The sequence below is a fragment of the Dermacentor variabilis genome, chromosome 4, assembly GCF_050947875.1.
Source record: "Dermacentor variabilis isolate Ectoservices chromosome 4, ASM5094787v1, whole genome shotgun sequence".
In the NCBI taxonomy this organism is placed as follows: domain Eukaryota; kingdom Metazoa; phylum Arthropoda; class Arachnida; order Ixodida; family Ixodidae; genus Dermacentor; species Dermacentor variabilis.
In genome coordinates this window covers 10,974,830-10,992,546 of record NC_134571.1, presented here as the reverse complement: position 1 = coordinate 10,992,546, position 17,717 = coordinate 10,974,830, and the positions used below count along the sequence as shown (strand labels likewise).

Genomic DNA, 17,717 nt, shown 5'->3' with positions numbered 1-17,717 from the left:
GATAATCAACATGGCGGCGGTGGCGGCTTTGATTAATGCCATTTCAGACCTGCAGTCAGGGCAATATACATTTACTATATGGAATACGTGGTGGTGCCGCAAAGCCGTGCAAATTATCGGGCATGTCCGAAAAAGCGTCTGGAAAATCGGTCGTTAACTACTCTGGCAATACATCGTGCCGACGACATGGCGTCAATGACGATTCATTGCGATTCCTCTGTTACTGGAGCCAGCATTAACCTGACTTTCGTTCCCTTTCAATAAAATTACAGCTAATTTTCCCTGATAGAAGCACAAATTCCCTGAGCTTTCCCTGAGTTTTTCCAGACTGTTCAAATTCCCTGAGAATTCCCGGTTTTCCTGGTTTTTCCGGTTGGTAGACACCCTGTGTCTCCTGCACTCTCTTTGTGTGATCTGGTTCGTGCCCTAATCGAAGCGAGCTGCTTGCACCACGAAAGCTAAAGCTGCTGCGATTCAAGGAGAAGCTAGATATTTTGCAGAAGGAGGGCAAAGATCCAAAGAGGAAAAGGATTGACCTCGCCAAGCAGTCTGGCCTGGCACCAACCACCCTGTACACAATCGTTTAACATGACCAGATAATGAAAAATGTTCAACGCTTCAGTGTCACCGCTAAAGAGGCAAGAACTGCTCATCAGGAGCAGCTTGACAATGTTCTCCTTACATGGTTTAAAGAGGTCATGGCTGAAGTGAATGTCGATGACACGAAGCTGCACGAGAAAGCTGACAAGATTGCACTCTTACTTGACGTGAATAACTCCCAGGCAAGTATCATTTGGAATGCCATGTATTATTTTAAGTCTCTTGGCACATCATTTACTGGCGAAGTTAGAATGAAAAGACAAGAAACTCAACATCAGCATCCTAGATGTGACACACTTTATCACAATGAGCAGGGACCGCATCTCGCCGACAAAGATCGCAAACTGTTTTGCGAAATGCAGATTTCTTAAGCCATCCGAAAAGAATCTGCAAGAGCTGGCAATTCAAACTGAAGATTGGAATGAGCTCGGGAGTTGAATGGCACAGAGAAAGATTTTGTCACAGTGGACGACGATCTGGTGGCCTGCAGTATGCCTACCATGGAGGACATTGCGGAGGAAGTTTCCACATCACAGCCTGATGTTTTTACCAGCGAGGATGAAGACAATGAACACAGCAGCAGCAACAACCGGCAGCCCACAACGACAGAAACATTTCTTGTTCTTAACGAGCTATGGCATGCAGTGGCATGCAAGAACATTCGAGAGGACAGGTGTGCGCATTAATACACCTTCCAGAAGGAAATCCTTGACGATTTCCAGAAGGCAATCCAGAAGGCAATCCTTGACAAGTAACAACTTTTTTTTTTCAATTCTGTAAGTTTTGATGATACGAATGTTTTGCGCGACCTCAGGAAATTTGCATCACCAATATTTTACTGTACTTAGGTCCTGGCACTTCTTTTTTATTATTCTGTTTGCAGGGGTCCGAGTTAGGAGCATTTTATCTATATTTGGAGTTAATTTACACGTGGCAATATATGGTACATCACAAATGCACAAGTGCAGACTAGTAGTATAGGTGGCTTCTTTCCCCATAAGGTTGTCATGAGAGACATATTTTACCACAGGGCAATACAGATTTAAATCAACAGACTCTTTGTCCCAATGGCTTTACACTACTTCGTGCTTTCTGCTATAAACATAGAGCATCGATATGAATTACTCACAAGTTCACATTTGTTTAGGACAGAAGTTTAGGACAACATTTGTTGATGCAGGCAGCGTCATCACATACCGAAGCCTGTTGTGTTCGTGGCACCAAAGGCTGGTGTGTTCGACCCAAAGGTAAAAGCTGGCTGCTTGGCCCCAAACAGCGACGTTCCTGTATTGGCTGTACTGCCAAACCCAAAGGTGGAAGGCGTAGATGTGGTGGCCGTACCAAATGCTGGCCGCACCCCAAAAGCACTTGGCTGAAAAAAGCAGGAAGAAGGACACTGTCATGACAAGAGCAGGCTGCACACATCTAATGGCAAGCTAAAGAGTAACTTATCTGAAGGAAAGCAGCAAGGTCATATTGTCTCCAGCCAGCTATTATACTCAAAAATACACAAGAGCTTACATTATTTTGAATGATATCTTACCATTAATAAATATTCAGCAATCCAGATGTAGTCGAACCAACTTCCGGTTTTAACAATACATGAGAAATATAACAATGAGCAGCCAATGTAACGTATCTGTTATATAGCAAAATAAAGTGCTTACTACTATGCTCCCACACCATGTTATAGCAATTAAATATGGCTACTGTATATGTGCGCCGAAAGCAAAGGAAAAAACACACATACAAAAGACGAGGGCTGAAGGAAGAATACAACACAGGTGCTGACTTCAACTGATTTTAATTTGCGAAATCGCCAGAACTATATACAGTATAGTAACTTAATTAGCAAGTATAGGAGGCGTCCACACTCATGCGGCAACGGTGACGCCTGTTGAAAGAAACGCCGATAAAGGCCGTGCTTTTGCCTGTAGCCTGCAGCGGCAGCGAATTTGAGTCTGAAACCAGTCATGCATGGCCAGTTTGCATGGCCAGTCATGCAGTCATGCATGGCCAGGTGGTGTTGCGCACATTTTCATCCAGCAGTGATCCACCGGCCTTTATCCAATACAGTGCAGCTGAAATCATTGCCTGCCATAACTAGCCACCATATAACATATCATCGCTATTTCAGTGTGTTGCGGTTATTCATTCAGCGCAACGCCGTGTTTTCGAAACCATGACCCCAGCTCTTCACCCACTTCCACCAAATGTGTCAAAGAAGTGCGGAAAATATTCGACGTGATGCTGGACAAGAAGGCAGCCATCATCAGGCTTACTGAGCAAGGACAGACCCAAGTCGACGTCACGAAGGAGTTTAATCTCTCCAAACAGACATTGTCCGATTACATGAAAAACAAAGAGATCTTGTCTGCAGTCGACCAGTGACACTGCAAAACTACAGATAATTACTGGAAAGGACAACATCCGAAGCTTGAGGAGGCCCTGCAGCTGTGGTTGAGAAGAGTCCTAACCTCCTCGTTTCAGGCAACACGCTCAAGCAAAAAGCAGAGATGCTCACTTTAAAAATGGGCATTCAGGACTTCCAAGTTCACCGACGGGTGGATAGGTGGGTTTAAGAAAAGGCACAGAGTCACTTTCAAAAAAGATTGCGGGGAAAGCAATGCCGTGGATCAATCTACTGGCATGGATTACCGGACGAGTAAGTTGAAAGCTCCGATACAAGAGTATGCTCCTGCAGACAATTGTAACGGGACAGACCTATTCTTCAAAATGCTGCCGGACCGTTCACTTTCTTTTACTAGTGAGGCCTGCACTGGTGGGAAGCATAGCAAGGAAAGGGTAACTGTCATGGTCGGGGTAAATGCGGTTGGCACCGAGAAGCTGCCCCTTCTAGTGATAGGGAAGGCGAAAAACCCGCACTGCTTTAAGGGTGCAAAGAACCTGCCTGTGTGGCACAGCAGCAATACAAAGGCCTGGATTACACAAAGGTTGTTTGAAGATTACGTCTGCCATCTGGACCGGATGTTTGAGCCTAAGAGGCAAGTGTTAATTTTTGTAAACAACAGCGAGGCGCAAAGCGCCGTAAGCAACCTGCAAGCTATTCGTCTTGAATTCTTGTCACCAAATACGACGAGTGTGCTGCAGCCAATGGACCAAGGGGTCATTAAATACCTCCAGGTGCACTACTGGGCCCGTTTACTTGACTGCATACTCATGTGCTTTGACAACGGGAAGACTCACTCACTCTGTGAACCTGTTCTGCGCACTCAGCATGCTAGCGGATGCCTGGAAGGCTGTTCAGCATTCGAATTGTTTTAGGCATGCTGGATTTTGCAACTCTGAAGAGCCATCGCCCTTCGCCAGAGAGGCAAGCAGCAGTTCCTCATGATTCCGCAATTAAAAGGAAAGTGATCACGTGTGCGGAGACGGATGGAAATCGCCCCTCCCCCCCCATCACGGGCATTCAGAATTCCCAAAACTTGCGTACGGGACTGGCACAAACAGGAGAGGCGTTCTACTCTGGCAGCTGCTGCATACGGTGCTGCCGCATGGCCCCTATCTTGAAAGCAATCAGCGATATGGACAGAGTCTATGCATCTAGGCGCACCGTGCTGTGTTCTTGTCACTTAGTTCGTGTTGAAGAGAGAGGCCGCACAAAGGTCAATTCACTTGCTCTTGCTACCGCACTTCCTCACTGCAGCATTTCGATAAACAGTTTCCACGGTCATTGAGTGAGAAGTGTTCATGTTTGCTTGTACAAGTGTGACACCATGCTTGTTAATTTAGTTAATAAGCAAATGCTTAAAAGTTTATACGGTCGATAAAACTACTATCCTTACTTTTCCTATAGCTGTCTACTAATTTGCTATTGCAATCGATGCTTCGCCTTTCGGGCGAAACTGCACTTTTTTATTTATCGCAACTTTAATGTATTGGGAGTTAATCTGTTTTTCCAAACGAGGGAAAGTTGCATTTCTGTATGAAAGAATGAGGTGTGTGGTACTGTACAGGGCTCTTCTTTTAGGTCACAGCAAACGGGTTGCGTGTTACAATCGAGGGCGTCTTTCTCCATATTTCCTTTTTTTTTTTGGTCACAGAAAACGGGTGCATGTTAAAATCGAGGGCGCATCAGAATCGAGTAAGTACAGTGTTTGTGGTGCTTTAGGAATAAAGCTCATTTGTGACTATGCGCTGGTCTATGTGTCCTTTATTTGTTGTTGCCGTTTAGTGTGTGCAAAATTTTGCACACTGAAGATAATATGTATGCATTTTCTGTTTCCCGTGCTTAGTTTTCAATTCTTATATTGCAGTGTGGCTACAATATCTTTATGATGAAACAATGTTCACACCTGTGTTGTAGCACCAAATGTAGTCCCAAAACCAGTGCCAAATCCAGTGGATGGCTGTGTTGTTGCGGTAGTGCTGCCAAAGAGACCTGTTCCTGTTGGCTGGCCAAACAGAGACTGCAAAGAAAGCCAGTGCCAGGTTTTCTAGATGTAAGCAGCATATTGCACACGAGCACATGCACATAAAAGTACAAGAAGTGATCACAATCACAGCCTATTATGTCAAGCACATTGTTTATAGGTGGCAACAATTTGATGTAAATGCTAATACATCGGGAAAACAAAAATTAAGGTTCACAGAAGCAATGCAGAAATAGGGGCACAACTTGATGAAGTGTCAGACACTTTAGCACAGCAAGGTACAGCTGTCTCGCGACAATATTGGTAACAAGGCCCAGCTAAGTGGCAAGCTATTTCAGATGCTTCTTGCATCAAAGTAGTTCTGCAAAAGCTCGCCTGCACCTGTGCACATATATGAACGGAATAAAGTTTTCAATCAGCAGTAATCAATATAAAACAATTTTTTATGTGGAAGTGTCAAATGGCCCACTGAGCAAAAAAGCCAGCGGCGTCTGTAGCAGTGAAACGGCACCTAACTTTCTATTGGCTGTGACGCCACATCACGAGCATGCCTCACACACTTGTGACGCTTGCTTGCATTTGCTTGCACTTGCTGGGTTGGGCCTCGATGGAGTAGAGCGGGTGAAAGGGAACACCTTCTGCTGTGACAGTGCGCTAGGTGTTGCGTGAGGGGAGTGGGCATCGCTGCCAGGCCACATCACCCTCGCTGTCGCTCCCGGAAGCCTGTGTTACCTGCGCGTTCCTTGTCCACAGAAGCTCTCGCCTGCTTTCTAACTGCGCCTTGGTAAGGCCAAATCAACATGCGCCAAGCATCTCAACGCGCTCGCTTGCCCTTGAGGAGTTCGTAACTCAATGGATGCGAAGCGGCGTTCACTTGGACATTAATGCTTTCATATTCACAACTCTTAAGAAGTGCTTAGGTGTCCTCGTATTTTTTGTTTATAACATAAATTCACTACGATTGACGTATTTGCAAGAGCTTACCGTTACTAACACTTTCTTGCCCATGGGCAAGGCAGCAGATTTTCAGTAGTCTAGTAAATACCTTTTTCCTATCACAGAGCATGCTTGATACTGAAGCACATTGTATCAAGTTGAAGAGAAAGAAATTCTCTTTCCAACTGTACTAAACAACACGGTTATTAAAACGAATTTGAAAGAAGTATCTCCATAAATATTTGGCAGGAAAAATAAAAAGTTATTAAAGAACATTACTGTTGCCTCACACAGAAAAACTTCAAAAAATTTTCAGAATATACATTTTCAATGCAAAGGACCTGTGCAATACTCCAGCAAATATGATCTTTCTATGTGAAAAGGTTCTTCAGATTTAAAAGAAACTGTTTAACTTAGTGACTAGCCCTAGCGTGATGCCAAGGTAAAATCCCAGTCTTTAGCGCTCAACAACTTGCTACGTGGCCGCCAGCAAATGATCCCAACTGAATGTTGTCTGCAGATAAGAACTGAGACCTTTAGAACACGCAGGATATCTTCATATTGGCGCACGGCAGCTCTGAAGCAGTTTGGTGAAGAAAGCGAGACTCCTTTCAGAAATCTGACATACCGAAGCTGTCCTCCGCATCACGTGCTACTTTCAAAAGCCATAATCTTGCGTGCTGATGCATTAGAATCAGAAAAATGCAATGTTTCCGTGCATGAGCAGCACACGACATCAACAACATCCTGGAAACTATGAGCGCTTATCGCACTGGCCACACCCCTTCTTCGTAGGAGATTTAAAAATTCATGCACAGCGGAAAAAAAAAGTGAAACTGAGTACACAGTTTCTAAATATGGGTGTGCGAATATCAAAATTTTCAAATACGAATTGAATAATGATATGCACATTAATTTATTAGCAAGTTGGGTTAACTTGTTATGTTGGGACATTGCGATTGCATTGTCAACATTAAGAAACTAGACTAGTAAGCCATTATACTAAAAGGTTGTGTATTTGGCTCATGTTAACTTGGAAAATTTAGTAATTCTCACTAGCTGTCCTTGCCAGCCTGTGCCTTCTTATACCGCATCAAATAATCGTAATCTTGGAAGCATTTGACCCTGTGCCAGTCGTCGCTCGTCGCGCTTGCTATCAAGCAATAAGCTCAGAACTGGGGGTGGCGCTGCAAAAAATAAAATAAAGTGCGCTCTCGCTGTCCGGAAACCCGTGCCCCTTGCGACTGAGAGGCTGGCTTTCCTGCACAGTTTAGACGTTTAGCGGCTAAGTGTGCTTTACAGGCAAAATTTTGCTAGCAGCCCGAAATTTTTGCAAAATTCAGCACAAAATCACCCCAATATTTTTAGATTAGATAGAAACAAATGCTAAAAACAGTGTTTGCTGCTGCACAGCCAGAAATATATTTGATTTGATTCGAATATTCTTATGCAGCCAAATATTCAAACATTTTCTAATATTTATTTTTCCAATCAAATACGAATATTAGACATACAATATTTGACAATATTCAAACTTTCCAAATATTCACATACCCCTATTTCTAGATAACCCAAATATGGAACTAGCCGTTCAGGAGCGCTAGGAAAGCAGCAAAATACAAATTAGCAATCATCAACAGCGGGCTATCGATGGGAATAAGTGCAGAAGGGAAAGTGTTCAACGCAGTGCTTCAGTTGACCCACACTGCTACTCAAATTTTTTACCAGCTCGGCAAGTACCTTTTGCTGTGGCTGACCAAATACAGAGGTTCCAGTGGTGCCAAAGGCATTGGTGGTTCCAAACGCTGATGTCGAAGCCGGGGTTGTCATGCCAAACCCTGTTGGCTTACCAAACACATTTTGACTCTGCGTTGTCTGCCCAAAGAGTGAGCTGCCAGTCGGTGCAAAACCACCTGAACAAGAGGAAAGCAGAAAAGTACAGCCAGTACTTAGGTAATTGTTGATCAATCTCAATCCAAGCAATGTACAGTTGAGGCCACAGTTAAAGGTAGCCCTACTCTAGTTAGGCATCAAAGCTTGCAACCTTGTCATTTATACCCTCCTGTAACCATAAACTTGAAGGTTGACTTGAGTGCATATTCGATATTTTCAAATATTCAATTGAATTTTACGCTATTATTTACAATCAACGATTGATTTTTCGAATATGCCTGATAATTCGGACGCCTTCACGGCACCACCACATACGCCATAAAGCCAATATACCGTCGAACCCACTTATCACAATTTTCAGGCACCATAAAGATTCCACTGTTATAACCAATAATGGTAATAAGCAGGTTCTATGAAAAAATAATAATAGGGAGATGGCAAAGCTGTTGCGAGAAGCCTATACTGGCAGGAAGACCAGTGCCCCTCCCCACCACCTTCCTCCTTTCAGATGCTGATTGTGTTCTCTTGTTTAACTGTTGAACTCTTGATTGCTGCACACTCCAATCACATGTAACAAGCAGCGGCGGTCAGCGGTCAAGAATGGCACTGCTATAACTGCAAAGTGGGACCACGGGCGGCAAGGAACATTTGTCAAGGCATCGCCGAGCATCACACAGCAGCTCAAATTTCTTTTTCTTTTTCTTTTTCCTTTCAAGGATTTTGCATTTCATTACATTTCAGCACAGACACCCAGCAGCCAGACTTCATCGTTATAACCAATAATGCGGCATGGGGGCATGGTAGTAAGCAGGTTATTTCCCCATAGAAAACATCCAAAGGTTGGCGGTGAAGCAGCTTCTCATCGTTATAACTGATATATTGTTAAAACCAGTATCTGATATATTGTTAAAACCAGTATCGTTATAAGTGGGTTTGACTGTACATGGATTTTCCTAAACTTCACCCTTATAGATTCCAACAGGCTTTGTGCCTTTCTAAACACGTCATTTTCAACAAAGTGCTCTGTTATAAATAATGAAATAATGATTGTCTGACAGCAGTATTAGAACACATAATCTCTAGCACAGAACCCTAATGTTATGCCATGAATGCATGCATCGATAAGCAGCACAGAACACCCTTATTAATTTCTTGCAGGAAAGCCAGCACATTGAAACGCTTGGCGCATTTCAATTTGGCCAGCTTGATAGGGTTAACCACTGCAATTAGTAGCGATTATGTGTGTTCACAGAGTCTTCTGTATTTAGAAAAGTATAGTTAGCTTTGAAATTTAGGACTATGAAGGCAGACAAAGAGTAATAAACAAAGGCACAAGAACGTCTGAATCAACAAGTATAAAGATTGGACATATCCATATATTAACCATCATTCCCATGGTGGCTGAACAATTGCAGTGCCAGAGTTCCCTCAAGCAATTATTGTAGGAAACTCTATGGCCAACACCCAGAAAACTAGCACTGGTTAAGTCTAATAGCCAAAGTAGGTGTGCAGGCGTGGCAGTGGGCAGCAAACCACCGGGGAAGTTTGCCGATCGTCGGTGATCTTGCCATCGTGTTTAATGCGACATTAAGAGTCCCGTGTCACAGAATATTCGGTCTCGGGGGCGTTGTCCGCGAGTGAAAATTTCCGTACATATTTAGGTATAGTAAACCTCGTTAATTCGAACTCGGCTAATTCAACATCCCAGATAATTCGAAGGTTTTCTGCGTTCTCGTATTTTCCAATGTAAATTTGACCGGATAATTCGAACCGGCGGCCTAGGCCAACCCGGTTAATACGAAGATTTGGGGTGCTATGTAGCGATTCCCGATCCCCATTTCACCGTGTTAGATACGGGACCTTTTTCTGAGCCTACTTCGAGTTCACCAGACCACATCGAATCGCGTCCCAGCTAATTAAGGAGTGCAGAAGTGCACGAGTGCACGAGTGCACCTCGTGCGCCGCAGGTGGAGCTATTCACTGCTTGACTCATCCCGAAAGTGTAGCGGGAGCCTGGCACGGTTCCAGGACCCGCAGGGCTTGAGCAATGCTGCTTTGCAGCACTGAAACGTCGCCCCCTTCCGCCTATTGCGACGGCGCTTGCAAGTCAGGATGGCAATACCGCAGAGAGAAGTAAGCCCTCGTACAATTGGGGCCCAAGGAGCGACCCTGTGCGCCGGGTGTGACACAATCGCACGGGCGCCTACAATTGGCCGAAAATGACGACACCTGAGTGGGCTCGCCGATTGGCCAAAAATGGCGTCACCTGAGCGGGCTCGCCGATTGGCCGAACGTGACGTGACTTCGAGACACCAAAGGGCTTAAAAGACAGACCGGGAGCAGCAAGAGAGCATTCCTTCATTCATCTCTTTCGAGCTTCTTGCCACGGGCCGCAGCGTCCGAGTTGCTGCCGGCCCGTAATGACTTTATGACTGTTAATTTTGTTGTACTCTTACTGTAAATAATGTAAATAAACCTCCAGTTTTCATCTCAAAGTCCTCCTCAACCTCGGCCAACTCCCGCACCCAACGGCAAGGTCCAAATATCTGGGGGACAGCAATTGGGATTGTCCTTCAGATCCAACAAACGGATGCCAGCGGTGGGATCGTCCTCAAAATCCAACAACTGGTGGCAGCGCTAGGGATGAACCTTCGTCCAAAGAGATCCAACAACCGCAAACCCAACGAAACGACGGCCATTTGGAGCCACAATGCGACGCCACATAGCAATCGCAATTATTTATAGATGAAGCGCCCGACCCGTAGTACTACTAGCACAAAAATCAGTCCATGGTACGCCCCGCGCACCGCCGAAATGCGCGCCTGCAGAGGAGAAGACATGCTTCACTGCAACGCAGCTAGCATACCGGTTTTTGTTACGTGCTCTCATCCTCCTCTCTGCATGCTCCTCGTAGTAGCAGCGATTGCAGTGCCAGCGCGTGTTCTGTGCCGCTGCCACTGGCTGCCGTTTGCTCATTCTCTCTCTGCGCCTGCGGCGACGTGTGTGCGCGCAACGCCGGTCTGCGCCGTTTCTTTGGTTAGGGGTGCTGTAGCTAGCGTGGTGTTCCTTTTTTTTTCTCCTGAATTGTGTAGAAGTTCCAGTGAGCGAAGATGCTAAAATATAAGACTTTAACGCTGCACCAGAAGGTCTGCTTGATTCAAGAAGCGGGTAAGAACAAAAGTTCCAAGACCGAGTAGACTGAAAGTCACAGCGTGCCCTTCTTGACATCGTCCACAATATTGAAGAACAAGTCGAAGGTACTGGAGGCCTACAGCAATACATATTCTTCGAAGCGGTCGCAAGTACGGGTTCCCACGTACCAAGATGTGGGATCGAGCTTTACTTCACTGGGTGGAGAAAGCAAACGCAGCCCACCTTCACGTCAATGGAACAATACTGCGGGAGAAGGCCAACGACTTGGCTCTACAACATGGGCACGAAGAGTTCAAGTGTAGCAATGGATGGATGGACGGAGAATGCATGAATGGAGAAGGAGCCAAGTATTGCGACCGCATCAATGCACTCTGCACAGAGGATAGCGAATCCGGTGCAGTTGGCTTTGCCGAGTATCTGAACGTTGAAAATGATCAACAAACGTGCAACTCAGAGTTGGAGAGTGAAGCTACCGCTGATGTGACCATGTGCGATGAGAGCGACGACGACGACACTAACAAGCCCTTCCGAGCACCTGCTCTCGGGGAAGTTATCAGCTCGCAGAACATTATCGGCAGTTGCGTTGAGTGGCACGGTGGAAATTCTCAAATGCTGCACGTACTTGGCCAACTAGAAAACATGACCCTTGGAGCTACAGGACGCAGCAAACCAGCATCTCTGATTACTTTAAGTAATCAAAATATCGCTGAATAAAGGTAGTGCATTCCTGCAGCAAAATTTTTTGCCTGGGTTGCATTTTTTCTGTGTTCGGTTAACTCAAAAACACACTTAATTCGAAGATTTTTTGCAGTCTCGATGATTTCGACTTAACGAGGTTTCTCTGTATATGTATATGCCACACCTTGCTATATGAAATGCGGTATGTGCGAGTTATATTGCCACACCACTCTATTACTAAAGTTGCTCATACCTTGTCTTACATTCATGACAAAGTTATTCCTCGGAACATTGAGAATGACAGCCCACAAACAAATCTCATGAAACAAAACACTGACAGCGCATTCCTTTTATGTTACATCTTCTCACACTTAAATATTAAGAAACAATAACAAAAACCTGAACATTGCATAATTTTTTGGCACAGCTGTGCACTACATCGAAGATCAACCCACGCAAGAGGCCGTGTTTCTACTAGAAAGCTCACCTTCGTGCGTAGCATTCGCCGCCAGCGTTTCCCAGTAAACCTTATGGTTACATAAGCTGCAGTTGCCGGGAAGCGTGAGAAGCAGTCAGGGATCTTTAAATGCTATCGCGTTCCACTTTTAAAGGCGAAGTTTAAGCATCCTCCAAGTTTTTAAATTTCATTTGCTAAATTAATAACGTCTTGCTGTCTCATCGAGGTCTAATTAGCAGCAAAAGTAAATTGCAGATCAAAAGTAAAGATGCCCATCTAACAAGGTGCCAATAAAGTAAAACCTCGATGAGTCGGATTTAACGAGACTGAAATAAATGTGCAAATTAGCCAAATGTTGAATTATCAAGAGAATCAATAAAACAAAGAAATGCTTACTACATCAACAGACTTCATTTACTGAATGAATCAGCAAATTAGTTTCTATTTCGCACAAACGCAGTGCAGAAGCTGCAATTCTCTTCCCCTTGTGACTGATTAGCCCTCATAGCAGCAAAGGCCTCGCTACTTCCTTCGCAGTGCGGCCACGGCGCACGACTTCATCTGAGGCTTGCATTTCACTACCATGAACAGAACCAGATTATTTTTCCGCCAGTGAGCTGGTCGCCAACCGATGGTCCATCCATCACGATTTAGTCGGCACTTGTCGTCCTCAACAGATTCCGCCGTGTTTGTGCCATTGCGTGTGCAGACATTGCACCAAGTCAAAACGAAACTACTATTGGCCAGAACCACTGCAGACAAAATCGCGGCAGCTATCGACACGATCATGGACAGTAACTATGCAGTTCTGAAGGCACGTGGTTGATGCACCCACAGAGCCAAAATGAAACTACATACTGCTTGCCGCAATCGCTGCAGATGAAACTGCAGTTGCTATTGACACAATCGTGGATGGTACTATCATGCAGCTCTTAAGGCATGTGGGCAGCGTGCGCAGCAAAGCTTCAATTAATAAGAGTTTATTTCCATTAAATAATGCATACGCCTGGCGGGACCAGAGGCCGTGTATGAATTATACAATTTTCCGAATTAAAGAGTGTAAGTAACGAGGTTTTACTGTACAGTAAAAGCTCATTAATTCGAATTCCGCGGGGGTGCTATGAAAATTCAAATTATACAGAATTCGAACTAATGAAAGTCAGAGAAAAAAATCGCTTTGTTAAGGCGCGTATATAGTCTGACGTCGTGAGCACGCGCGCACACGCTACGTCACGTTGGCATGAACAACGTCTATACTTCGAAGCACTGGCGCAGCCAACGTAACCGGACGTGGCCAGCGCGGCCCGGCGTCGAGATGGCTCTTGCTCCATCCGCGCGTTCGTCGCGCTGACTGGGGCGGAGAAAAAAAAAATGTCGCAGACTCGCGCGAAAAGCGAAGCATCGATTGCGATAGAAAATTAGTCGATATATGCTATATGAAGTAAGGATAATAGTTTTATCGGGCGTATAAACTTGCAAGCATTCGCTTACTAAACAAATTAACAAGCACTGCGTCACGCGCGCACAGGTAAGCATAAACGCATCTCGCTCGATGACCGCGGAAACTCGCTGAAAAACGCTGGAGTGAGGACTCGCTGCAGTAGCAGCGAGCGAATTGACGTTCGTACAGCTCTGGCTTCAACGCAAACGAAACGTAGAAAGCACATCGCATATGAAGCTACCGGCACTACGCGCACTCTGCAAACATCGCTGATCGCTTTGAAGATGAGGCCCACGCGGGCGCGCACTTTGGCCACGTCGCAGATCTGTTTCAAGGTGCGACGCCCGCATGGCCGCCAGTGGCCGCGCCGTAAGCAGCAGCCGCCGTAGGGTGCCTCGATGCGCACGCCCTCTCGCACGGTGGCGGAGGGGAGCGCGCGCATCGAGGCACCCTACCCACCCTACAGCCGCCGAAGATCGTCCTCCCGTCCCTCCCTCGCCTCACCCCCCCTGCCTCGCGCGCGACAAGAGAGGGCGCGCTCCGCCCCACCTTCCCCTCTCGCGCACGCGAGATTGAGCCGCGTTCGCCGGCTCACCCTCGCACGCTCGTACACAAAGAACACGGCGCGCAGCGACGGTGTAATTGTCCTTGCCGCTGATCGAAAAAGCAAAGCTGCGCGACCCGCGCGGCGACGCCAGCGTGCACCCGCGCACTAGCACTCTCCCCATCCACGATGATGCGGAGTTCGAATTATCGGCGGCGGTGCGGATTTCAGTGTGAATAAGCGGGATGGGTTACATATTGCTTTCAATACCTTGTTGGACGGACCGCGGCGACTACTTCGAATTATCCGAAATTTCGAATTAACGAGTAGTGAATTAACGAGCTTTTACTGTAGCAAGGAAGCTTGGGCAACCTGGTGAAAGTTCATATTTCAAAAGCAGCAGTGCTAAAAAACAATCAACTATTACTAAAAGACAATACACGATTGCAAAATATTTCTTGTACCATCAAACTCTTCTCTGTAGCTGAACCAACACTTGTGCTGTGATCCTCTTTTCTTTGTCCAAGGTCTTCCTAGCGCTGCTGCTTGTCAAAGGGTACCGCAAGGCATGCGAAGCAAGTGACAGAAGACCTACCGGCAGTGGAAGTTCCAAACAGCGGCTTGTTCTGGGTGGCTCCAAAGTTGAATGCAGACTGTTGAGTGGCTGGGGTGCTGAAGATTGAGCTTGGCTGGCTGGTCGACCCAAATCCTACCATGCCCGCCTGGCCGCCACCCTTCCGGTTGGCTGCGTAGTCTTCTAGCCGCAGCTCCTGGTGGTGAGCAAGCATGCAAGGACAAGCATGGTTATAGGCTTCTTCTTTAGCAGTTTGTCAGCATTTATATTTTCGTGATAGCCCAGCATTGAAGAGGCCCTCACACCTATTTTTTCAAAGCCTTCACTTCACTTCACTTCACTTTATTACCTTAAAGGCCCCCAGGATTGGGGGTATTGCATAAGGGGTGGGTAGCAATTAAAATAAATTATATACACAAGGGAACGATGTTTAGGTACAAGTTTGCTCGCTGGTAAATATGTTAATTATACAGTTCAAAAACGTGGATGGGCAGGTGATTGCGGCGATGTCGTGTGGAAGGCCGTTCCAGTCCGAGGCTGAACGTGGGAAGAATGATGTGGCAAAAGTGGTAGTGTGCGCACGTGAACGGGCGACTTGAAAGGGATGACCAATGCGGAGTGAAATGCATGCAGGTGGACTGATGTAGGGTGGATGATGAAGTGAGCTGTAAAAAAACCTATGAAATAAGTACATAGCAGCGATACGACACCGACAAGTCAGGCTTGTTAAGCCGGATTCTGCTTTTAACGATGATATACTGACATTATATGAATAGCATGAATGGATGCTATTCATATTAGCAGTAGTGAGCTTGGTCAGGGTTTGAGGTTCACCTCAGAGCAACCAAAAGAGGATGAACTACAATACCTTGACCTTAGACTACGTTTTCTAGATGATCATGTCTGTTGGGAATACTTCCCTCGTTCTGCCAAGCCCCTGTTGAACTTCACCTCAGGCGATTCTAAAGTAGTAAAAAATGCAATTTGCATCTCCGTACTTCGTGCCGTCCTGGTAAAAACGTGAGCATGCAATGAGTGATGCCTTTGCACGTCAGGTAGTCAGGCTGGAGGAAGCTGGGTACTTGAATAGCTTAACAACAGGCAGGTCTGAGAAATTGATTAACCCTTTGACAGTCAATGACGTAAATATACGGCACTGCAAACAAGTCTGAAACTGGTCGATGCCGTATATTTACGGCCCCGTCTGTACGATTAAAAAGCACGCCAATTTCCTAACTTTTTTCTTTTTTGTCATGTGCTGGCCACTATGCGGGGATACAGGGAATTTTTTTCGCGCGCCTCCCTCTCAGTTTTCGTTGCATGGTTTGTTTTAGCGCTAGTCTGCTCCCGCGCGTCTATATACTACCGCTCGCACATTCGCGCAGCGCATCAGGGTGGCCGTTTTGATTTTGTTTCATGGGCGGTTTCGGCTTTCTGCACTTTCAAAAGTGATGGCTATCTCGTTACTAATTGCTCAAAGGGCAATATTGTTTCTTGCTCTTTTAGTGCTCACAGAGGTGCGCATAGGAAGGATGCTGCCGTGCATGCGTTTCCATTTCCTTTCCTTTTTTTTTTTTTAGGACTCGCGAAAACTAATTGCCCTAGCTGGTTGGCGATAAGATGACAATTAGCGGAAGTTTGCCACACGTGTTGCTTTCTTTTTTTTGATGGGCACACAACCAAACAGTTTCTTGAGTGCGCACACATACGCAGTTCGATTATGCCATGGACGTACGTATTAGTGTAAGAGCAGGAACATTTGAGACGTGAAATATTCTCGTGTGCAGATTTTCAAAGCCTTGAACTAGTGCATAAAAATGGATCGAATTTTTAACTCTGATAAGTTTATTTCCTTTTTTTATTGGTGTTATTCATGAATGAAGAGTGCATATATACCAACGCAAAAGATATTTTTCTCACTTTACGGTCACCCTAGAAAAATTACGGTAATTTTTTTTCGAAATAAGTCCCTAAGAACAACTGGAATCTGCAATAAAAGAAATCAACCCTGGGCGGTCGCATATGGCGAAAAAAATCGACCCTCAAAAGGTTAAATGGGTAAAGAACCCGAGGAGGCAGGAGGCCGAAGGATATAGCAGGAAGAAGAACGTGGTAGTTGTACCCTATGCACATCGCCTATCTCATGGCCTGAAGAATGTTGCAGGTCATTATGGGGTGCAGGTTGTCTTTTCGGCTCCTAGCAAATTGAGCGATATTTGTCCGGTAGTCGAAAGGCGAGAAAGTGGAGCAGAACATAATTATAACGTAAGGTGCAAATTGAAACATGTTAATACGTATGTAGGCTGCACTACCAATGTGGTATACTCCTTCCCGCTCAAGTGTGGCCGAGTGTACATAAGGCAAACTGGCCGGTGCATAAATGTAAGACTTAGGGAACATGAATTGTCCCTGGACAAGAATGATTATGTGCGTGTCTCTGTCCATTGCCGGCAATGTAAGTGTAAGCCTCTGCTCAAAGAGACAACAATTTTGTTTAAGCGTACTGATGCATCCACCAGATTAGTCATGGAAGCAGCCCACATTCAGCGAAAGGGCACGTGGTGCATTAGCCAGCCTTCGATAGCGCTTTCTCAGCAAGAATTAACGTACCTAGATAGCTCGATACGGTAATTTATGCCCTGTATACACATGGCCCAGTTGTGCGTTCTTCGATTGACCATGTGATCGCCTGTGTCGCTTATATACCTGATGTGTGTTTCAGTAAACATAGTTGTGAGTCAGCGCTCGTCCTGTGTCATTTCTCTCCGTCGTCGTCTTGTTTGCGCTGTTCCCATTATGCATGTATATTTGAAACCAGCACAAAAAAAGTGAAAAGGCTTGCAGTTTCATTAAATTTGGTAAAAGGAGGCTTTAAAGAAGGCTTTGATACCCACTTTACCCCTGAAACCTGGCATACTGATGTTTTCCCCTTGCTTGCCCTCAAAGTTTTGTTAAAATCAGGCAAGATCCACTTTGTTGCTTCAACATTTCTCAACATTAGGCTCTACGATGTGCTGGGGATTTGAAAGCACTCAATTAAATTAAAA

At 45.5% G+C, this 17,717-nt stretch overlaps 1 protein-coding gene across 4 annotated transcripts in view; it reads right to left on the bottom strand.

Annotated features, from left to right (window-relative positions):
• Nup98-96 (nuclear pore complex protein Nup98-96) overlaps positions 1-17,717 on the bottom strand; it is a 286,308-nt gene that overhangs the window by 243,203 nt on the left and 25,388 nt on the right. For all 4 annotated transcript variants that reach the window (XM_075688115.1, XM_075688116.1, XM_075688117.1 and 1 more), the window contains 4 exons: positions 14,692-14,866; positions 7,671-7,843; positions 4,917-5,030; positions 1,798-1,972 (listed from right to left, as the gene is read on the bottom strand). In XM_075688115.1, coding sequence (XP_075544230.1) covers positions 1,798-1,972; positions 4,917-5,030; positions 7,671-7,843; positions 14,692-14,866 — 637 coding nt within the window. The remainder of the gene's footprint in view (positions 1-1,797; positions 1,973-4,916; positions 5,031-7,670; positions 7,844-14,691; positions 14,867-17,717) is intronic.